The following is a 24,850-nucleotide window of genomic DNA, read 5'->3' as shown; positions in this document are numbered from 1 at the left end:
CATTTTGTGAAAGTCGACATTTCTTTGTGCAACATCGGTATAAAATTTTTAAAATTAAAGGGAAGAACACATTTGTCTCGCTGATGAACACCCCCGATGCTTTATACGCTCACCCAAAATATTAGTAGTCATTTTGAGCAAGTATTTAAACCTCGGGCTGGATTTAGATGGATTCTTCTCGTCGATTATGCAAACTATTGTAAAATAAGAGAGGATAGAAAACAAAATATTTTTTATTTCGTACCTTGGACGTATTTGTACAACATGAACATCGTGATGTTTCACAGAAACTGAAAGAAAAATAGAATCTGCTGAAAAGTATCAGCAAAGTTAACTCGGTCCGGAGAAGAAAGGTTAATACAACATGCAATCCAAAAAAAAAAAAGAAGTTGCATAAAAGCTGATATGACAGTCGACCATCCTCTTCGAATCCAGCGATGTAGATATTCACTTTGACGGGCGATTTCTTTGAAACAGACAAGATCGGTGATGAAGTACGTCAGAGGCACTTATTCTAGTCTCTAGCGAAGGTGTTTGGCTACAGGAAGATCGCGTCAATCAGACAGACGATATCCTCTTTTAGTCCACTTTCTTCGAAGCACACACACACACTCTCACACAGCACGCGCTGTAGGGAAACACATTAGCGGAGGCATTCATACGTGTTGGCTATTCATGTCATCAGTATACGGGTCTGCTTTTGCCCAGAGAAATCTCCGATGGTTCCTCGTGGAGCTGTCACCTCTTCCTCGTGATACACTTGTGGATGTCTGCCAAAATGCAGAAAGGAAACGATCTAGAAAAGGAGCCCCAGAAGTTTGCTTCTATCTGTTCTTTTTTATCCAGGTAATGGTACGGAAAACGAGGAGATGCTATGAAAAGATTGCAGGAAGTTTTAGTTAAAGTGCTATCTATTGCAGAACAGCTCAAATATATATAAAAAGTAGACAAATGGCAATTTTAAGGGGGGAAAATTGTTCTGGAAGATGGTGGTAATCACCGAAATGAATTTCATGGAACGTTTATAATCAGTTATTACTCTAGTTGTATTTTAAATAATTCTGTGAGCAATGGTTAAAGAAAAAGGAGAGTAATATACATTTAAATAAGCATTCACCATAATTTCGATGCATTATAAGGTGAAAAAGAAACATATATATATACGTATCTTAGTACTGTATAGACTACACATATAAAGCAACATCATCTTCTCAGACTTGACATTAAGACATATCAAAAGAAAATTACTTTTATTATCGAACCTTGAATGAACTCAAATTCTGTTGTCAGCAACTAAGATGGTGGATTATAAGAGCGCTATCAATTTTAATGCCAATTTTCTGTTGCTGAACTGCTGCCGAATGGTATGCCACAGAATAGCGATGAAATGATAAACTTCAGACAGGTATAAAGGACATTTATAGGAGTTGTATAAGAATTAACAAAAAGGTCGCATGACATCAGTACGGCCTTTGATCCCCTTCAACGGCTAAATAGGCCTGACAGCAGTGAATCGTGCTCGATATAAGGGTGTCTAGAAGACTCTGTGGCAACAAATCCCCATTCGTCCAACCACCTTAGCTCACCAAGTGACCGAGGAGTTGGCTATTGGCGTGCAATGCGACACCCAAGGGCTTCGCACACATGTTCGATTGGATTTAAGCGGACTTAATCGTGCCGTGGTGATCGTGCAGGCCACGGCAGTCGTTGGATGTCTTCTGTTTCAAGATATTTCTCCATCATTTGGGCTCTATGTGCGTTTTAATGCATGAAAAGAAAATCTGGTCCAACCGCACCCATAAAAAGTCGCAAATGGGGTTCCAGGATCTGTTCTCGTTTCTTCTGCGCAGTTATGGTACCCTTATAAAAACACGAATAGGGGTGCTGCCGTTGATCATTATTCCACTCCCAAACAAGAACACCGCCTTCACCATGTCTCTCATTCGCTGATGTTGGAGGGATGGTCGCGCATTCTCTCCTCGTTGTGTCCAGATTAAATAACTTCCAGCGTCTGTTTGTAGGCTAAAATAGTTCTCATCAGAGAACAGAACTGCACCAATATTTTTAATTTTGTTGATGAATTTTATCGATGGTTACTAACACCGTTTTCTTTTTTTGTAAGCCACTTCCTTAAGACTCGTCCTATTTATCCACTTTGTAAGTACCAATCTTGATAGAATGCGTTGGGTGCATTTGATTCTATTCACCCAAATGATGTTTCTTTTTTACTGAATCTCTTTAAACAGCTCCTTAGTAATTGCTTTTTATTGCGCGATCGTGATGTTTTAATTAATTTTAACCTTTTTAAGCCCCACAAGGTTCTCCCTTAAGTCCTCGTCTTCTTTTACAGTACCGAAGTGATCCCTCATCTGTGTGCCAACGTCGAGTTACAACGTGTTCACGGATGATCTGATGCTTTACAAAGTTACTGATTCATCCTGTGACAGCACAAAACCTGTCTCATCATCTCGATTTTCTCTTTGGTTGAGCAAGAACAACGTGTTTTTAAGCCTTCAAAGTTTTCTCTCAAATTAAATAAAAATCTATAATCACATCGGACTGTACAATGTAAGCGTGGATGGAGCCAGTTGTATCCTGTTACAAACTTCCCAATTTAAAATGCTGCAACGGTCTCTATTGAGTTAATACCGAAAAAATACTTGATGTTAGAACCACAAAACAAATGCGATTATAAGTCTAAGTAGATAAAGTATTAAAAGAAGAAAAAGTCACATTTTAAGTTAAGGGCAATATAATAGACCGTTATCTGCAGTATATCATTTAAAAAAAGGTTCAAGGACAAATATTATGACCTGAAACATAAAAAGCTCTTGACTGAAACCAAAATCCTTCGTTTCAAAGTTTATAAAATGATGGTGCGCATCGCTCGGGCATCTCTTGGTTGCTATAGCAACTAGCATAGATGAGGTATTTGATGAGCTATGTAAATGAACCTGATCTCCTCCAGAAAATCATACTAACAATTTTTCAATGAGTTTAAAATATATATATTTTTGAGTTTTAGGGATATATATATATTTTTTTTATTATTTGGAAATCTTTATCGTATGCGAGGATAATCGTTTTCTCAATGCATTGGATGGGATACCTGGCTGTGGAAGGACATGATTTGGATTTATTTTTCGATTTCCTAATCAAACTGTTAAGTTATTTGATTGTGTGTGTGAGACACGATCAATTTATTAATAAGAGGTTGTAGAAAATGGTTACAATGGAATTTATTTAGATGGTTTATGGACCAGAGTCACTGCTATTAATAGCAGAAAGAACCCAAAGACCATGGTAAAATATAGGTAGGGAGGAAGTGAATGGGAACGAGCTAACAAAACCGGAAATCGAAACTACGTAAAACCGGGAAGGTACATTTAAAAATAAGAAATGAAAAGTACTTAATGCTGTAGATCCCATGATTTCAACGTCTTCATCAAGGGTCAACCGTCGAAACCATAGGAAAGACAGCAAGAAGTAAGGCCTCCGTTTCTGACATGAAATTTACATAACACGCGTTGGAAATGGTAAAGCCATATTGGATTTTGAATTAAGGGTAGCAGAAGTAATGCCAAAAAGTAGCGGTAGGCAAGAGGCTGACCCGACAGAGGCAGCGAAGAGAGACAGAAAAATGAGAAAGAAAAGAAAATAACTTACTGGAATACCGTATACCGACTTGACTCTTGTTTAGTATTCCAGTAAGTTATTATTTTTTTACTTTTTCATTTTTCTGTCTCTCTTCGTTTCCTCTGTCGGGTTAGCCATGATATTTACGTTCTTTCCTCTTGCCTATATAACACTAGTTTTTGACTGCTACCGCTTAATTTAAAATCCAATATGGCTTCACAGTTTCCACTACGTCCTACGTATATTTCATGTCAGAGGCCTTACTTCTTGCTGTCTTTCTTGTAGTTTCGACGGTAGTAGGAGAGGGGGCACTTTGAACGAAACTGACCAGGGGGGGCGGTCTGTCAAGCCTCCCTTCCCCCACCCCACCAACCCTCCCCTCTCCGAGCTTGCGGTCTGCCTCCCCCCTCCCTCCCCTACCCCCGAAACACTTTGAACAGAATTGCACAGCGGGTGGTCTGGCGACTTCCCCCCTCCCCACCCCAAAACACTTTGAACAGAATTTCACAGCGGATGGTCCGTCGACCCAACCCCGCCACTAGGTGGCGCCGTCATCGAAACACTTTGAACAGAATTTCACAGCGGGTGGTCTGTCGACCCACCCCCGAAACACTTTGAACCGATTTTGGTTGCGACGGTCGCCGCTAGGTGGCACTGCCATAGAAACACTTTTAAGCTAGCTGACCAAGGGCAGTATTCCACCCTCCCCACCCCCACACACAGATGTTGAATCTTTGATTGTGATGACATCACCAATCACGTGAATCCTTCCCATGATAATGTTATTTTTAGACAATAAATTAATTAGTGCTATTTTGAATTGTTTTTACTTTAAAGTATTCATGAACAAATCAATGGTATTTTTAAAGTATTCATGACCAATATTTTTAACCAATGGTATCTTTTAAAGTATTCATGAACAAATCAATGGTATTATTTGAACATAATTAAAGTATTTATGAAGAAATCAATGGTATTTTGTGATTTGAAAGTGATTTTCAATATAATTTTTAATGAAGACAGATTTTAACGGATGACCTTTTTTGTTTGGAATACTGAACTACAGTTGCTTTCGAATAGATTTGAATAAATTTGTACATGAACATCCTCGTGAATATTGTTGTTTGCCGTATAACGAACAGTCAGACTCATTCATGGCAAGATTTCACTGGTTCTCTTTATTTCGAACACAGTTATAATTTGATTAGTGTTATTACTTGAATGCAATTAATGTGTTTTTCATAATTATGAAGTTCGAAATTAATTTAAAATGGTTGAAGTTTAAGGGGAAATTTAAAAAGTTAAAATAAATTTACCACAGGTTGTGTGAAAATTTCAAGGTAAACATCGTAACTCCCAAGCTGTATAACATTCTTACTATTCTGGTTAAAATTCTAAAATCTTCATTGCAGACACGGTTTAAACGAGCTTTTATCGGAATTCTAAAGAGACCGCACAGGTCTTTACTAATAATAAAATCTCAATTCAGATTGCATACTGTTATGAGAACAATCCATTTTTTGTTTTCCCGTATGAAGTTTTCAAGCATAGTTCCAGAAAGTGTTCAGCATTTACAGTATGGAAAAAATTTTGAGCTCCACAAAAATAGACCGGTGATGCTAAGTTTAAGTACTTAGCAATTAAATTTAACTTATTTACATAGTTTTCCACTCATCTAGTTTTATTAGAGTTCAGATTTTGTCTTTCCAGTGAGCGAAATTTTTACCCACACATAGCTGAACGAGAATGGTTTACATTAGAAATTGTATGTTACCCAGTGCCACAATCCTTGACACGTTGTCTTCCTTTTGCTGCGAATATTTTATCAATTCAGGACGTTTCTTCTCCACTTTAATAACAACAACACAAGAATCTGAATGGAGGGTTGAAAAATTCACAAAACCAACACGAGCTTCAATCCATTTGAAGATACAGAAATTGTAATGATATCAACCCCACGGCTAAAGGCAACTGAAATGCTATAATTATCGCGTGGGAGTTTAACCAATCATAAACCAGCTTTGCACGATAACAAGCAAAAAATTAAGTGACATCCACAACATTTTTTCAAAAATGTTTCCAACATTTGTGCGAAACGTAATCTGTATACTGATATGTCTATAAGCCTGGAAAACGCAAAATAAGTAGAACTCTGAGAAAAAACCCCCAAAACAGCAGTGCCATAAACCTCCGTTTACGTCATAATCCTTTGGTTTAATTCCAGGAACACAATTCCCAATTAAACAACATAGTTTTTACATAATTGTAACATGTCTCTGTAGCCAACAGAAAATACTGTAATTGCATGTCTATATGAACGCAATAATATTTATTGTGATCCTGCGATTGTGTTTTTCCCAAAACACTAAGACGTTAGTATGAACTTATTTTCTCTCTCAATAATAGTACTAAGACACAGATAAAATTCGCAAAAGAATAAAAACTTATTTCTCTATCAATAATAATGTTAAGGAACCACAAAGACACAGATAAAAGTTACAAAAGAATATTCTATTTTATTCTTAAAAAAACTAAAGAAAGATACAAAATACTTACAACTAAAGATTCCCTAATCTAAATAAATTAAGCTACTGTAACCACCATCTGTTGTTAAAGCATCGTTACTCCGATCGTGCCAGATGATGGGCACGGTGGAAGCACCGGACGTGGAAAAACCGCTCTCGTCAACGGCATAGGGATTCCGAGGACCACCAACATTTACTTCTTCTTCTTCATACTCCCTGACAATAATTATGTCCGGTGAATGAACCTCACGATCAACGTATGCCGATCCTATTGACACTTCCGATGCCGACCGTGAGGAGTTGGATGCGGATATATCACCATCGTATGAAAGATGCAAACTTGCAGAGGTTGAAAATTTCATAGACACTTCCCATGAACAGAGGCTATTATTCAGCGATAGAGATGAAAATTGGTGTAATCGATACAGGACTGCCCCGTACTAATGGGAGTTGAGCTCCGTGTTTTTGGAAAATATGTCGAGGCATTCCAGTCAAAGACCTCATAACGGTTAGCAACGTCCGAAAGGTCTTCGCAGGAATCCAAGGGAGTTGAACTCCGTATTTTCGGAAAATATGTCAAGGCGTTCCAGTCAAAGGTCTCACAACAGTCGGCAACTTCCAAAAGGTCTACGTCGTTGCAGGAAACCCACGGGTCACAACACTCTGAACTTTTATCATAACAGACACCTGACCCTGAACACATGCACAAACTGTACCTACACAACATTGTAAGGACGGAAAAAACGTGAGAGTAGCATGAAGAAATAAACACAAAACTAGCCCTTTTAAACTCAAGCAGATTCAAATGTTAACCCAATACAACCAATCAGATTGGTGGGGAAAGCTGAAAAATACTGTTGCTAAAAACAACTTATTAGTTAACGTGCTCCTTTTTACATAATTTGTTAACACACATTTTGTTGGATCTGTGAACTGCAAAGATTTAGAACATATTTTTCTGATATAATTTAAAACTTCATAAATGAACGTTCTGTTATGGTAATAGAAATGAGAAAATACAGATATATACACCTAAAAATTAACAGATTTTATAATTTTCACAACCTATTTGTAGGTGTCAAATGTATATTTTAGCCGTTAGGGGATAGCACAGCTTGGAACTCCACAAAGTTTACGAAAGATAGCCTTTGTTTGTCCATAAGATCTTCACTGAAAATGGGGAAGTTTGAGAAAATCACATGTCACCTTTAGATATTTTGCGTGTCCAACCGGAAAAAATTTGTCCCGTTATATTATTTTCAATTGCTAGAATTTGTACGAAATCGAACTTTTTGTGGCAGTTTCTCTTTCGAGATAGAGAAATTGTCCTTAAACGATTTCGCCCACCTTTCAATCCAACCCTCAGGTTTTTTATGCATTCCAACTCAAAAAAAATCACGCAAAACGACTGTAAAACGGTTCGCAACCGAATCGTTGGAATTATTGAAATTATGAAAAATAAATATCGTAAAGCTACATTGACTGGTAGTTTAAAATCAACACTTGTTGACAAGCTGATGGAGGGGAAAAAATAGCATTCAATCTTAGCAACTGCGAATGGATCCAAAACAGTTAAAAGCTGAGATTTTTAATAAATTTTCAGTTATCCATCAACACTTTGTAACCTTTTCAAAACAAACGTGAAAAAATCAACTTAAAATTCTTAATTTTAAGCATTTTCCGTGTACTATAAGATAAATTTGAACCTGAACAGCTCATTCAAATCATAAAAAACATCCCCAAATAGCATAAAACTCCAACAAATACAGCCAAACCTCGGAAAATCTAAGAAAAGTTATGCAAGAAATCTTAATAACATGTTTTTCAACATTTATTTAAGATTGAGACCCCCCACCCGCACAAGAGGGTTACGGTGTCACAGCAGATTAAAGCCTCATGATTCAAAAATATATAGAGCGTCATCACCAACTCGAGGGGATTAATAATGATTATAACGTTCTTGGGTTTTTTCTCAGAATTCCAATAAGCTTACACATTAACATGAAAAAACAACGGAAACTGTGTACAAGTAATTAATGGACCCTTTAAAATTAGAGAAAATGATCAGAAAGAGAGAAAATAATCGGCTTTTTCCCCCATGTACCCAAGGAATGTGTTTGTGAGATTTTTAATTAAAATTTGCTTACACATCACAACATTTTTGTGCTGTCAAAACATGAAATTCATTCATCACAGTAAAAATCAGGGTGGAAACACGCAAAACACTGTCAAGAGACAGAAATATAAGAAAATTAAGTAAAAATATCTTAAAAATACAGCTTCAACATTTATTCAACCCTCAGACCCCAGCCACAACTTCACAGGTTCTTAAAAACCCCCCTCAAAACGATTATGGTGTTAAGACACGCCTAAGTTTAAAAAAAATATTAACCGTTATCATTGAAATAACCACATTTTAGATCTTTTGTGTTTCCAGGAATTCCGTCATCCCTCAAAATTTCAGAAATTACACATTTGGAATCAAGGGAACATATTAGAATTAGTGAAAAATAATAGGGTTTTTTCAAATAAAAAAGCGTTTTTTTTTGTCTTATTTACAATCAAAAGTTTAAAATTTGTATGTGTGCGACATATAGACAAATAACTTTGCTGGTTTTTACCTAGGAAAACAGTAAAAAGATGATATTTTTAATAATAAAAAAAACTTTTCAAAGTACTCTGAACAGTTGAAATGTTAACAATTTTTGGATCTGTTGTTGCAGCAGAAACATGAAAATACACACAACACACTGTAAAATTAAAAATGACAACAGAAACTATACTTTTATGAATCTATCGGCATAACAACTGATGAATTTTCATATGCACACACTCATACAAAAGATGAGCAAAGGTAATTTGAGACAAAAATCTTGATTTAACACAAAAACAACATAACAGATGAGGGAAAAACACCACACATGTGTTCATACAATTCTAAACTACCATATTTAAAGTGCATGTTACAATAAGAAAAACCAGCAGTGTGTTACAATAGGAAAACTCACCACAATTTTCCAGAAACATTAAGTAATTTTGAATCTCAAAGCAAACAAGAGTTCTGAAACCATGGTAATAGCATGATTAAATAAAAGAACGTTCTTTGACTTAGGTTGGTGTTGTTCAGTCTTAGCGTGTGTAAAATAGCCGGTGATCTGCAGCTGTTTTTTTATTTTTCAGGTTTATTTTGGTTCAATGTGAATGTGAAAATAGCATGCACACTGTGTGTTAGCCTAATTGCCTTCGGCAGAAATCGGCTATTTTCAGTCGAAATAATGAAATTAAAAGTGTGACGATTCAAATGTATACGCTTCCGGTTAAAATTATCTTAAATTTTCATGTGTTTGCTTCGAATTTTTCCTTTTTCAAATATAAACTAAGGCGTTACATTGGTAAATGACGAATTATATAATAAACACGGTATCTGCTGGTACATCAATAAGGATATGATTGTAACAGCGGTGATTATTACTGCTATTACCATGGTTTCAGAACTCTTGTTTGCTTTGAGATTCAAAATTACTTAATGTTTCTGGAAAATTGTGGTGAGTTTTCCTATTGTAACACACTGCTGGTTTTTCTTATTGTAACATGCACTTTAAATATGGTAGTTTAGAATTGTATGAACACATGTGTGGTGTTTTTCCCTCATCTGTTATGTTGTTTTTGTGTTAAATCAAGATTTTTGTCTCAAATTACCTTTGCTCATCTTTTGTATGAGTGTGTGCATATGAAAATTCATCAGTTGTTATGCCGATAGATTCATAAAAGTATAGTTTCTGTTGTCATTTTTAATTTTACAGTGTGTTGTGTGTATTTTCATGTTTCTGCTGCAACAACAGATCCAAAAAATGTTAACATTTCAACTGTTCAGAGTACTTTGAAAAGTTTTTTTTATTATTAAAAATATCATCTTTTTACTGTTTTCCTAGGTAAAAACCAGCAAAGTTATTTGTCTATATGTCGCACACATACAAATTTTAAACTTTTGATTGTAAATAAGACAAAAAAAACGCTTTTTTATTTGAAAAAACCCTATTATTTTTCACTAATTCTAATATGTTCCCTTGATTCCAAATGTGTAATTTCTGAAATTTTGAGGGATGACGGAATTCCTGGAAACACAAAAGATCTAAAATGTGGTTATTTCAATGATAACGGTTAATATTTTTTTTAAACTTAGGCGTGTCTTAACACCATAATCGTTTTGAGGGGGGTTTTTAAGAACCTGTGAAGTTGTGGCTGGGGTCTGAGGGTTGAATAAATGTTGAAGCTGTATTTTTAAGATATTTTTACTTAATTTTCTTATATTTCTGTCTCTTGACAGTGTTTTGCGTGTTTCCACCCTGATTTTTACTGTGATGAATGAATTTCATGTTTTGACAGCACAAAAATGTTGTGATGTGTAAGCAAATTTTAATTAAAAATCTCACAAACACATTCCTTGGGTACATGGGGGAAAAAGCCGATTATTTTCTCTCTTTCTGATCATTTTCTCTAATTTTAAAGGGTCCATTAATTACTTGTACACAGTTTCCGTTGTTTTTTCATGTTAATGTGTAAGCTTATTGGAATTCTGAGAAAAAACCCAAGAACGTTATAATCATTATTAATCCCCTCGAGTTGGTGATGACGCTCTATATATTTTTGAATCATGAGGCTTTAATCTGCTGTGACACCGTAACCCTCTTGTGCGGGTGGGGGGTCTCAATCTTAAATAAATGTTGAAAAACATGTTATTAAGATTTCTTGCATAACTTTTCTTAGATTTTCCGAGGTTTGGCTGTATTTGTTGGAGTTTTATGCTATTTGGGGATGTTTTTTATGATTTGAATGAGCTGTTCAGGTTCAAATTTATCTTATAGTACACGGAAAATGCTTAAAATTAAGAATTTTAAGTTGATTTTTTCACGTTTGTTTTGAAAAGGTTACAAAGTGTTGATGGATAACTGAAAATTTATTAAAAATCTCAGCTTTTAACTGTTTTGGATCCATTCGCAGTTGCTAAGATTGAATGCTATTTTTTCCCCTCCATCAGCTTGTCAACAAGTGTTGATTTTAAACTACCAGTCAATGTAGCTTTACGATATTTATTTTTCATAATTTCAATAATTCCAACGATTCGGTTGCGAACCGTTTTACAGTCGTTTTGCGTGATTTTTTTTGAGTTGGAATGCATAAAAAACCTGAGGGTTGGATTGAAAGGTGGGCGAAATCGTTTAAGGACAATTTCTCTATCTCGAAAGAGAAACTGCCACAAAAAGTTCGATTTCGTACAAATTCTAGCAATTGAAAATAATATAACGGGACAAATTTTTTCCGGTTGGACACGCAAAATATCTAAAGGTGACATGTGATTTTCTCAAACTTCCCCATTTTCAGTGAAGATCTTATGGACAAACAAAGGCTATCTTTCGTAAACTTTGTGGAGTTCCAAGCTGTGCTATCCCCTAACGGCTAAAATATACATTTGACACCTACAAATAGGTTGTGAAAATTATAAAATCTGTTAATTTTTAGGTGTATATATCTGTATTTTCTCATTTCTATTACCATAACAGAACGTTCATTTATGAAGTTTTAAATTATATCAGAAAAATATGTTCTAAATCTTTGCAGTTCACAGATCCAACAAAATGTGTGTTAACAAATTATGTAAAAAGGAGCACGTTAACTAATAAGTTGTTTTTAGCAACAGTATTTTTCAGCTTTCCCCACCAATCTGATTGGTTGTATTGGGTTAACATTTGAATCTGCTTGAGTTTAAAAGGGCTAGTTTTGTGTTTATTTCTTCATGCTACTCTCACGTTTTTTCCGTCCTTACAATGTTGTGTAGGTACAGTTTGTGCATGTGTTCAGGGTCAGGTGTCTGTTATGATAAAAGTTCAGAGTGTTGTGACCCGTGGGTTTCCTGCAACGACGTAGACCTTTTGGAAGTTGCTGACTGTTGTGAGACCTTTGACTGGAACGCCTTGACATATTTTCCGAAAATACGGAGTTCAACTCCCTTGGATTCCTGCGAAGACCTTTCGGACGTTGCTAACCGTTATGAGGTCTTTGACTGGAATGCCTCGACATATTTTCCAAAAACACGGAGCTCAACTCCCATTAGTACGGGGCAGTCCTGTATCGATTACACCAATTTTCATCTCTATCGCTGAATAATAGCCTCTGTTCATGGGAAGTGTCTATGAAATTTTCAACCTCTGCAAGTTTGCATCTTTCATACGATGGTGATATATCCGCATCCAACTCCTCACGGTCGGCATCGGAAGTGTCAATAGGATCGGCATACGTTGATCGTGAGGTTCATTCACCGGACATAATTATTGTCAGGGAGTATGAAGAAGAAGAAGTAAATGTTGGTGGTCCTCGGAATCCCTATGCCGTTGACGAGAGCGGTTTTTCCACGTCCGGTGCTTCCACCGTGCCCATCATCTGGCACGATCGGAGTAACGATGCTTTAACAACAGATGGTGGTTACAGTAGCTTAATTTATTTAGATTAGGGAATCTTTAGTTGTAAGTATTTTGTATCTTTCTTTAGTTTTTTTAAGAATAAAATAGAATATTCTTTTGTAACTTTTATCTGTGTCTTTGTGGTTCCTTAACATTATTATTGATAGAGAAATAAGTTTTTATTCTTTTGCGAATTTTATCTGTGTCTTAGTACTATTATTGAGAGAGAAAATAAGTTCATACTAACGTCTTAGTGTTTTGGGAAAAACACAATCGCAGGATCACAATAAATATTATTGCGTTCATATAGACATGCAATTACAGTATTTTCTGTTGGCTACAGAGACATGTTACAATTATGTAAAAACTATGTTGTTTAATTGGGAATTGTGTTCCTGGAATTAAACCAAAGGATTATGACGTAAACGGAGGTTTATGGCACTGCTGTTTTGGGGGTTTTTTCTCAGAGTTCTACTTATTTTGCGTTTTCCAGGCTTATAGACATATCAGTATACAGATTACGTTTCGCACAAATGTTGGAAACATTTTTGAAAAAATGTTGTGGATGTCACTTAATTTTTTGCTTGTTATCGTGCAAAGCTGGTTTATGATTGGTTAAACTCCCACGCGATAATTATAGCATTTCAGTTGCCTTTAGCCGTGGGGTTGATATCATTACAATTTCTGTATCTTCAAATGGATTGAAGCTCGTGTTGGTTTTGTGAATTTTTCAACCCTCCATTCAGATTCTTGTGTTGTTGTTATTAAAGTGGAGAAGAAACGTCCTGAATTGATAAAATATTCGCAGCAAAAGGAAGACAACGTGTCAAGGATTGTGGCACTGGGTAACATACAATTTCTAATGTAAACCATTCTCGTTCAGCTATGTGTGGGTAAAAATTTCGCTCACTGGAAAGACAAAATCTGAACTCTAATAAAACTAGATGAGTGGAAAACTATGTAAATAAGTTAAATTTAATTGCTAAGTACTTAAACTTAGCATCACCGGTCTATTTTTGTGGAGCTCAAAATTTTTTCCATACTGTAAATGCTGAACACTTTCTGGAACTATGCTTGAAAACTTCATACGGGAAAACAAAAAATGGATTGTTCTCATAACAGTATGCAATCTGAATTGAGATTTTATTATTAGTAAAGACCTGTGCGGTCTCTTTAGAATTCCGATAAAAGCTCGTTTAAACCGTGTCTGCAATGAAGATTTTAGAATTTTAACCAGAATAGTAAGAATGTTATACAGCTTGGGAGTTACGATGTTTATCTTGAAATTTTCACACAACCTGTGGTAAATTTATTTTAACTTTTTAAATTTCCCCTTAAACTTCAACCATTTTAAATTAATTTCGAACTTCATAATTATGAAAAACACATTAACTGCATTCAAGTAATAACACTAATCAAATTATAACTGTGTTCGAAATAAAGAGAACCAGTGAAATCTTGCCATGAATGAGTCTGACTGTTCGTTATACGGCAAACAACAATATTCACGAGGATGTTCATGTACAAATTTATTCAAATCTATTCGAAAGCAACTGTAGTTCAGTATTCCAAACAAAAAAGGTCATCCGTTAAAATCTGTCTTCATTAAAAATTATATTGAAAATCACTTTCAAATCACAAAATACCATTGATTTCTTCATAAATACTTTAATTATGTTCAAATAATACCATTGATTTGTTCATGAATACTTTAAAAGATACCATTGGTTAAAAATATTGGTCATGAATACTTTAAAAATACCATTGATTTGTTCATGAATACTTTAAAGTAAAAACAATTCAAAATAGCACTAATTAATTTATTGTCTAAAAATAACATTATCATGGGAAGGATTCACGTGATTGGTGATGTCATCACAATCAAAGATTCAACATCTGTGTGTGGGGGTGGGGAGGGTGGAATACTGCCCTTGGTCAGCTAGCTTAAAAGTGTTTCTATGGCAGTGCCACCTAGCGGCGACCGTCGCAACCAAAATCGGTTCAAAGTGTTTCGGGGGTGGGTCGACAGACCACCCGCTGTGAAATTCTGTTCAAAGTGTTTCGATGACGGCGCCACCTAGTGGCGGGGTTGGGTCGACGGACCATCCGCTGTGAAATTCTGTTCAAAGTGTTTTGGGGTGGGGAGGGGGGAAGTCGCCAGACCACCCGCTGTGCAATTCTGTTCAAAGTGTTTCGGGGGTAGGGGAGGGAGGGGGGAGGCAGACCGCAAGCTCGGAGAGGGGAGGGTTGGTGGGGTGGGGGAAGGGAGGCTTGACAGACCGCCCCCCCTGGTCAGTTTCGTTCAAAGTGCCCCCTCTCCTACTGACGGTTACCCCTTGATGAAGACGTCGAAATCATGGGATCTACAGCATTAAGTATTTTTCATATCTTATTTTTTAATGTACCTCCCGGGTTTCCCGTAGTTTCGATTTCCGGTTTTCCAATACAATATTACATACAAATATTGTATTGGATTTTTTTTTCTTTGAAGAAAGCATTTGGAAACTGTTGTGAACATTGAACATTTTAACTGGTTCTTGTTTGTCAGAACCAGAGGGTTTATGGTGGACTGATATCCAGATATTTTTAATCCTCTTTCGCAGATCTTAATATCAAGGCAAGACAATGGATTCAATTTATTACAAAATAAGTTTTTTTTTTGTCTGGCCAAAATCTTCTAATCCTACTTTCTTTTTGGGCATTGTTCCAGAATGGTTTGTTTCCTAGAATTGGAGTTCCTGGTAGATTAGTATCAAATATCCATGTCTTTATATTCTTAATCGTTGTCTATGGATAGCACGGTAAGAAAATTGATTCTTCCTTGTATCTGGTTTTAAAAAAGCCAACAGAGCAGAGAAAAAATCTTTTAATCCTACTTTTGTCTCTGCATTATATTCTAATATTGGTTCTTTAAAGAGACGATTATCAGGAAAATCCTTTGTTCGAAGACTTAATAATCATCATCGATTTAACTTGAATAACAGCTTATCTTTAAATTCGGCACTAAAGTAGGTTAATCTACGGTAAATACTAATTTTATTAAATATGGCAAAGTTTTCTTTGTCTGAAATCATCGAGTGTATTTGTTGAAACTTTAATAATTTTTTAGTTATACGAGTTTTTTTAGTATGGTGTGAGTAAAACGAGATTGAAGCCCTTGGGAATTTATGGAATCGACTTTCATGGAGTCTCCATTCAGAACAAATACGAGCAGCCTTATGAGCAGGAGCACTGTCATCTAGGAGGCGGACGCCTTGGAATAGCTTACCGCGTCTCTTCAACTTGATAGCTTCTCTTGCCTTTCCCAGAAGGTTTCTGTACCAGGCCCCAATAATGATGGTGCCTCTTGGGAGATGATCTCTAAGGATAATACCTTTTAAAGCCGCGGAAGACTAACAACATGACTTTGTTTGCAGACAATTGAATCTAGTCTTTGCTTGGGGAGGAGGGGGGTTAGTGAAAACGAACGTTTCCACTGATTGCTCACCTCTTTTGTTTCTGGGTTATAGTGATGTACTCGGCATTCAACCGTGGTAACAGTTCGCTCAAAAAGTATCAAAGAATTCTCTCAACAGAACTCCAGCAATTGTGCAGAAAACTCTTTCCTCTGAGGCTTTTGGGGAGCGTCAAGAACCAGATGTTCCACTTTAGTCACAATGGCACAACATTTGTGGCTGTGATGGGTCTTCTTCGTTCTTTCGTCATCGTGCACTCTGCTTTGCCCATATCTCAACTGCCTTTTCCAATTTTTTCAGTCTCATCTCTCAGGCAATCCTTCCCATTGACTGCTTTCATGTATTTGCTTTGCTTCTTTGCCTTTCAAAAGAAAAAAAAAATTATAACAGATCGGACCTCAACCTCCTCCAGCATACCACCTCTAACTGTATTCATGGTTCCAGTTCAGCAACCGATGGATCTAGAAAATATAAATAAATATGCATTAACTTAGACTTAGTAGTATATATGTACATGATATCAAATCGTTAACTGAAATATTTCTAGGTGAGGATAAGTCTTTATTGACCACCCCTCGTATACAGCGAAACTCTGATTAAAAATGATAGATAAACCCATCATTATAGATATTAGCCAAATTGTACAGTGGGGACCAACGTTAAATGTTACCAGAATACTTTATTCAGACACACAGGGTGTTGGAAGAAGGGCTTGGGACCGAAACCGGTCTCGATCGACATTGGTCAGTCAACACCTCCATGTTAGATAATAGACTCAAACTCTAAACAATCCAAACCTGAAAAAATGAACAAATAAAAATTAAATCGAAATATTAATTATGAAATTTTACCATCATCTTGTTACCAGCTAAGGCAGTAGGAGAAGATGAACAAAAGAGCATTATAAGGAAATGCTAAGTAGAAGCTCTTTCAAAATAAGTATTTTCAGCTTTGAAAATGAATTATATATCTCTCGAGAGTTTAAGTTGAAAGGTTTGAGCAAAAAGTGACGCACCTGGTTTCAGAAATTATCAGAGATCATTAAATTTTAAAACTAAGTATCTCGTTAGATTAATCCTGCCGATGTTGCTTTTCATTTTAATATTGTTTTCTACTTTCACTGATTTCTTCTGAGATGATCGCAGTAACACAATTGTTCTTCTACAATTGAAGATGTGTGTTTCACTGAATTAATTATTAAAAATTAGAAACTTGCGTCATCAATTTGAAGCTCCTGTAAGTGTTGTATATCAGGTTAGCTGTTCAAGCTACCCGATGTACAATGTTTGATTTAGGTTGCCAAAGTTTTAGCAGTGATTCGGGCTGAGGAACAAATTTTTAATGAAGCAGTATAGGTAGACTGAAGACACAATTATGCTTCTTCCAAGTAAAACAGCTGTTACTTCGGCTACTCGTATATCATGGTATGTTCTGCTGGTAAGAACTGGGTCCCTTCAAACCGTTGGAAGGCCTTGTTATCTCCAATGAATATCTTTCTGTCGTATTGAACCAACTTCACCAACTGCAGTGCTTCGTTTTTAATTGGATTTGCGATGGACTCTTTCAAGACAACACGCAACTATCCACTGTGCAAAAAATTGTAACTGAATGGTTCCAGGAGCATTGCCAAGATTGTCTAGCCGCCTCATTCTCCAGATATATTGGAAAGGTAAGTTTGGCTTCGCAGTTATTTACTGGCCTCTGATAGAGTGGACAAATCTAGATCGAGACTTCCATACCTAGCGGAATCTGTGGATAATTCTTATAATTCGAGACGTGTATGGGTTGTAATTCAGGCAAAGGTGACCATACTAGATATTCAATAAATGTTTCTATTTTTTTGGCTATTGTGTGTAGTATCTGAACTCAATAAGTGTAAGGTGTCGTGGTGTAAAAATAGGGCAACTAATAACTGCAATCTAATATCTCAGTGTGGATGGAAATTTTGTAGCACCATGGATAAATTTCAGCAGTTGGTGAGAGCTGTCTGCGAGTCACTCAACGTTCATTTTGAACGCATAGATATTTGGTAAAACAAAATCATTATGGTCATATCATTACTCATCGTGGTATGACAGCCTCTTCTAGCATTAGTCCTTATAATCCAGAGGGTTTCGATCACTGGAACGTTACAACAGTAACAGAAAATCCAAAGGGAAATGCAATCAAGTTAAAAAAAAGGCCAACAGGGCACTGATGATAAATGTGGACTCCTGCTTTAACCAAACGGAAAAACAAGAAAAATGTTCAATTTACCATATTTAGCATTTGGAACATTATTATACTCCAGACATCGTGGAAAGCAATTAAACAAATGTAGCAGCAACTGTTCTTATAGTTCATAAGTCTCCTTTCCTTATTAGCGAACTTGAGTCCGATTAAGTACAATAATCACTGAAATACAGCTTCCTCAGTGGAAGCTGTATTTCAGTGATTATTGTACTTAATTTCTGTATTTCAGTGATTCAATTCTCAAGAAAATCCCCTGCAATACGAATCCTTACAAAATCTTTCTCTCTAAAGGGCTACCTTGAAATGATTGAGTCCGAAAGCGTAACACCCAATCTGAAAATCATATAATTCCATTCATGAATGAAAAAAGTTCCGAAGGAATTTCCAGCGCATTAACTATGACCTCCCATAGGAGTCTGGCCTATTTAGTACTCCACCTGGTAATAGCCTCTAAATTAGACAAGTTTTAGCACTTTGTTCCCTTGGGTGCTTAAGCGAGGCAACGAAGACTTTACTAGGATGAATTTCTACCCCAGCCTTCATTACTGGAACAACGTTTTGCCTCCCATCTTAATGGAAGTGGCACACACTTGGCGCAGGCGCTGCAGGATCCCTCTTTGTACAAGAAAAAGAGTTTAATGCGCTTTACAAAAAAGCAGGTTTACAATTCCAAAGGCCAAATGATTGCGTATTAAATATGGGCTTCCAGCTGCGTTCTGTGACATCACGTGCGATATTTACCCATCCCACGAAGTGTTCAGGATACAAATGTCCCTTATCAGTGCACGCTGTGGGTCAAACGAGAGCAATTAATTCACACAGGATTCTCTCTCTCTCTCTCCTCTTCAGAAATGTATCTGGTGTACCGTCTCGTGGGAGGGCGTTTGAAAGTCTCGCTGTTGTTGCTTGTGTGCTTTAAGGTGTCTGTCGTCCCTGGCTTAAATCAATCGTATTTCTCAAGGTTACATGCCAAACTGGCACGTTGCCAAGCCACAAACAAAGTTTGCGCAGTATTCATTCATTAAGTTGGTGTCTTTCTCCAGAGGCTGGCAAAGCCTCCACCCTCTTCTTCTGCCCATTGAAGAGATAAATCAGTTTTATTTCCCCAAGGAACAGCCGTTCATTTATGGCCAAGAACAGAGAAATATTAGCCACTAAGTGCGCGACTACCCTTTCTGTTGTAATGGACATTGCGCGTGTCTGAATGTGTTCCTGATTTGCTCTTGAAGATTACCAAGTTGGCTTCGTAATCGAAGATTATCCAATCGATATCATTCTGAATTAGGTTGGGCATAATGAATTGGGTTGGGTATAATGAGTGGATCACTCGGATGTCCAAATTGCTATGGTGATCTTTTCGACGTGCAATTTCTGTTAAAAGAACAAACTGATTCCATTTCTATTAATTATACACACAGATTCAAAAGCAAATTCTGGTTTAACTTAACCGAACAATTGAAAGACATTCTTTTTTACTATTTCCAGTGTATCCTAGCAAATTCGGTTATGATGTTTCTTCAGTATTAAAGTGATAGACGGATACAAGACTGCATTAATTTTTTTTCCTGTCTAGAAAGCGCTGTTAAAAATACATTCCCTCTGAAATCGCTATTTCTTGGTAATTGGCGAGACATAAATTGCATTCGCTTCATTACAATCTGTTTTATGACGCAGAGGGGACCCATTCCAGAACGGGAGATCTTTTACGATGTCCTTTAGTGGAGACTAACACAAAGGGCGTGTGTAGCGGGGACACGTCCTAGATCTACATTAAAAGTCAGTAAATCTCGTTTTTCGATTGCCAACTGCAGGAAAGGTGTGGTTTCTTCAGGGGACCAAGAAAATAATTCTCTGGAACGATTTTATTGATGTAGTGGGCTTCATAAATAGGAAGTAAGATAAATAAATATAATTCTCAGAAATTGGACGTTAATTTTGGTCTCCAGAAAAATTAATGAAAGGGATATACACCTGGGCGCATTTTCTTTATATCGAAGGGCTTTTCCCCTCCTCCGGTGTAGTTTTTCTTATGGAGTAAATACGATCATAAAACCGTGTACTTGTACTTCCTGGTATTCAGACATCTTGGAAGTTTCGTCGATAATTCAAGTTTCCTATTCTTCGGAATTTGGCCCGAGGTAGCTTGCGAATTAAGTTTTCCTTCTCCAGATAGCGTTCAAGATAAAAATCGTCGGAATATTTTATGCTCGGGTGAGCAAAATTCCCTCTATGTGATCTACCCAGCATCCATCTCATTATCCTCATCTTCGGTACTCTGTAACCTTCGCAACTCTTTCGCAAAGGAAGCTGCCTTTGATTTCTTACTCTCATACTTATAGGATTTTCCTTTAGAAGGAAAATGCCAAAGGGCTTATCGTTACTGAGCATGCGTGTACAGTTGATGGGGTGATATGTTAACTTTGAAATCAGATGCGATTTCGGATTGATCATTTTCTGGAGACGATGCTACTAAAATTGCGAGACACGTCATCCGGGGAGTTTATGCTATCATCTGATGCGTACTTTTTTTTTGAACCAATTTGGTCCTCGTTCTATCCATGGGATAATACGATGTTCTATAGTTATTTGGTCTTTTACGACCACCAAGAAAAGTCTCCTTTATGTCCATTTACCAATGCTTGATGCACCGTTGGAATTTTTGCTTCGGTTCATTCTGAAGAGAGAAATAAGAAAAAATAGTTATTGTAGACCGACAAGAGAACGATCTTAATGTAGTTTGTCAGGCGAATACCGAGGAATTTATGACTGTCTGATATGCAGACTAACTTCAGCATCTTGGTGTACTTTTTCCTGCTGCTCATGCTCTAAATTTAGTTCTTATATGAGAATCTGAAGAAAAACAACAGAAAAATAGTTGCATAAAAGCTTTATCAACGATTGTCTGCCTCCTTTTGCTAACGGCACCGCGACCCCTCATCAAGAGGGAGTTGGACGTCTCCTGCATTTGGCGAAACGAGACTTGATTTTAAATTCAATTTTATCCATCTTGTATTACCTAATCGAATACCCAACATTTCGCCTTTTATGAACTTGTCAGATAGGTCTTAAAAAAAAACTCGCAGTTCATCAAAGAATTAATTAGGGTCCTGCAATAAATATCCTAAAGTTAAGATCGGAATGATAATTTCTAAAATAGGTTAATAATCGTTAAAATTGTTGGTTTAGTTGGATAGTAAATAAATAAATAAATCACTTACTTGTCTAAGGTGAAAAATTTTCCGCTTTCCTTCCAGATCGGTGTGTAGTTTCGGAACTCTTTGATAGCACGAGAAATGATGTGATTAACGAAGACCATTAGGATGATTTCTAACTGGCTGAGCGATTCAACTGGGCCATCTTTAAAATCCACGAGAATATGGTTTGGGTAAATTTACACAGTTGGTCGAGGAGTGCGTTGGGGCCCACAAAGGATTTTCCTGAAGGCACTCCTAAAGTCCGGGCTGAAAATGGTATAGATGATGGGATTGAGAATTGAGTTGGCATAACCTAGCCACAAAAAGAAGCTAAATATATAAGGGCTTGGAGCACACGCCAAGCAGAGCGCCATCACCAGGGCTGTTACGAAGAAGGGCAGCCAGCAGATAACAAACACCCCAGTAATGATGGCCAACGTTTTTGCAGCTTTCCTCTCTCTTTTTACCTCAACCGATTCCTGTTTCTTCTCTCGTTTGTCCCGTTTCGCCAGATGCAAGAGACGTCCAACTCCCCCTTGTTGAGGGGTCGCGGTGCCGTTAACAGAAGGAGGGAGACTTTCATTCGTCGACAAGGGAATGTCGCTATTGGAAGGAGGAGTCAACCTTCGAGGGGGCGGCTTTTGGATCAACAGCACCGCTTTCGCCCCCGGTCGATGTCGAATCCTCTTGCGTGCCTCTTGATATATTCTCCAGTACAGGATAAGGATAAAGATAAGCGGCAGGTAGAAGCTGAAGCACGTGGCGAACACCTGGTACGCAACATCCTGACTTATAAGACACTTTTTCTCTTTTTCGATTCGGTGTCGGAAATTGGGATCTTTCCAGCCGAAGATCGGAGCCACCGAAACGACCAACGCCACCGCCCAGACGATGAAGATCATCAAGTAGATGTTCCTGGCGTTCCGCTGTCTAGCGTAGTCCACTCTCGTGACGGCCCAGTAGCGATCCATCGCTATGGCTAGTAGGTGGAGGATGGAAGCTGTACAACACAGAACATCGCACGAAGTCCAGACATCGCATAACTCCTGTCCCAGAATCCACTCTTGTTTTACCTCATACACAGCACTTAGAGGCATCACCAGACAAGCTACCATCAAGTCAGCAACTGCCAAGGAAAGCACGAGATAGTTACTAAGATTGTTCAAGTTTTTATCTAGTAATATGGCCACAATAACGAACAGGTTTCCTATGACTGTGGCTAGAGTCAGGAAACCCAAGGTCACGGCAATGAGAACAACAGAAAGGGCGTCTGTGTATGGAGGCAAGCTTTCCTCTACCGTGAAATTAGGCATGGCGTTGTCCCTTGGCAGTTTGTTGAAAATGTAGCTTTCCTGAGTGGCGTTTTTTGCCATGGTTTTCGTTGATGTAAGATCATTCGAGTTCTTGTATCGACGGTAATATTTCCTTGAGAAATCCGTACGTTTTATGTCTTCTTGAAAAAATCAAGTCTCGTGGAATTTTGAAATCCATTTTTAAGTTTTGCATGTCGTGTTGATTCCGGTGGTGTAGATTTTGATGTACAAGTTCATGCACGAATGATTCAAAGCGGTCTTTTTAATCTCTAAAGGATGAAGCTATTGTAGACATCTATTTCGAAAGGACACGGCCCTGGTTTAAGACAGGGCGACAGTTTCCGAGAACGTCGAATAGCTGAAATAAAAAAAAGAGTTTTTATTATTTCTCGAATATCTATTTTTAAATTTAAATCTTAATAACAAAAATTAATATATTTTTAATAAAATTCTTTTCAGAACAGATTGTAAAACTACTTAGTGGAGTAGTTTTACAATCTGAATACACGCGGTTGTTTGCAATAGTTGTGGATTGAGCAAAAATAACTGTAAGCTATAAGAAATGCTTGAATCTTGGAGAATAGTATTCAGATGTCTTCTGAATGCTGTTTCAAAAATGACCCATAAATCCAGAATATCTATATCAATCCTAACGACAAGAGAGACGAGAGATTTTTCTTTATGAACATTAGAACAAATCATTTGTTGGCTTCCAGTAAGTCGTGGCCGACAAAGACTTGATTAATAGTCCTGAATCTATTGCAGTCAGAGTAATTGGCTGTCCAACTTTATTGTGTCGTTGTCACTGTTGGATAGCTGGTTTGAAATTCATTCGTCATTTAATACCATCTGACTTCGCTGACAGAACTCGCCTAAGGTCACCGTTTAGATGCTGTGTGCAGTCTTTTATTTCTGCAAGTTCATAAACGCAGCTAAGAACATACACTTATTTTATTTCCATCTCATCAAGCCAGTCTTTTCTTTCTCTTAGCTAAATAATCATCTTGCAATTAGCAGGATACAAAATGCCCTCTGGGGATGCTTCACGGATTTCTGTCGCTGTGCTTTATTCTGTAGTTTCACACGTAATTCACGATCGTCTAATTGCCCGGAAAAATATTAGTGAGAACATTGGTGGACACAAGATGGATCATTATAGAAATAAAGCGAAATTATCAGTTCTGTCTCTGTGGAGCGCGAATTCTGGATATCTTTCTAAACACGCTGTGGAATTAACTTTTTAATGATGATTTAAGTGCGCTAACCCCACGCTAGAATATTCCTCACTTGATAAATTATACCATATTTAAAATAAAACTTATTAAAAATGTCTATTGACCCAGAAATCCATTACTGGAATATTATTTTTGGATTTGAGGCGAATCGTAGATTATCAATAAACAAATACTCTGGTTTCATATTGAAATTTCAAACAAAATGAAATGACTTTTCTAGAAACTTGCTTTGAATCCAAGTAGCCCTTACATGATACTCCTTTTGCGTGCATTCCCACCTTTGGGATTGAGGGAAGATGATTTCTTTTCGTGCTTAGATTGAGGAATTTTATAATTTATTGCCAAGGCACCGAATTTTCATGGTCTTAAGCTGTTTCTGTGGTTTGCTGCATTTATTGACATTTTTGCCCCCTTGTGTTTTTCTCTATTTGTGCATTTGAACATACGTTGGGCCTAAGGTTGCTATGGAAACTGTATGCAATGTAAAAGCATCGCGAGTGAATTGCATATAAGTCGAGATTGGTAAGAGGCTCTTAAAACATTCACTGCAGTTCATGGATGTTTGATTCTATAATGGATTTAGTTTGATTTAGTGTTTACAAGGAGACCACTACAGGAAGAGAATAACTCTGATGCTGCTGTGTAAATTTATCGTTTTTACTAGTATATTTTCATTAGAACCGATGGCAATCAGAGAACCTCGATTGCTATGGGTTAAGAAAAAAAATTCGCTGTATTTTTGAGAGTTTTTCATCCATATTTACGACTTCCCAGCCTTGGTCACTTACAAAATACTGAAATT

At 37.0% G+C, this 24,850-nt stretch overlaps 1 protein-coding gene across 1 annotated transcript; it reads right to left on the bottom strand.

Annotated features, from left to right (window-relative positions):
* Positions 1 to 347: 347 nt before the first annotated feature.
* On the bottom strand, positions 348 to 23,168 carry LOC150079353 (5-hydroxytryptamine receptor-like). Its single transcript, XM_090382627.1, has 2 exons — positions 21,525 to 23,168; positions 348 to 872 (listed from the first exon to the last, which is right to left on the bottom strand). The coding sequence occupies exon 1, from the start codon at positions 22,871 to 22,873 to the stop codon at positions 21,698 to 21,700; it is 1,176 nt and encodes a 391-aa protein (XP_090238753.1). The 5' UTR covers positions 22,874 to 23,168; the 3' UTR covers positions 348 to 872; positions 21,525 to 21,697.
* Between the last annotated feature and the right edge of the window lie 1,682 nt (positions 23,169 to 24,850).

Source organism: Mastigoproctus giganteus, chromosome 10 (assembly GCF_048544385.1).
Source record: "Mastigoproctus giganteus isolate SK-2022 chromosome 10, ASM4854438v1, whole genome shotgun sequence".
NCBI lineage: Eukaryota > Metazoa > Arthropoda > Arachnida > Uropygi > Thelyphonidae > Mastigoproctus > Mastigoproctus giganteus.
This window is presented reverse-complemented; position numbering and strand designations above follow the sequence as displayed.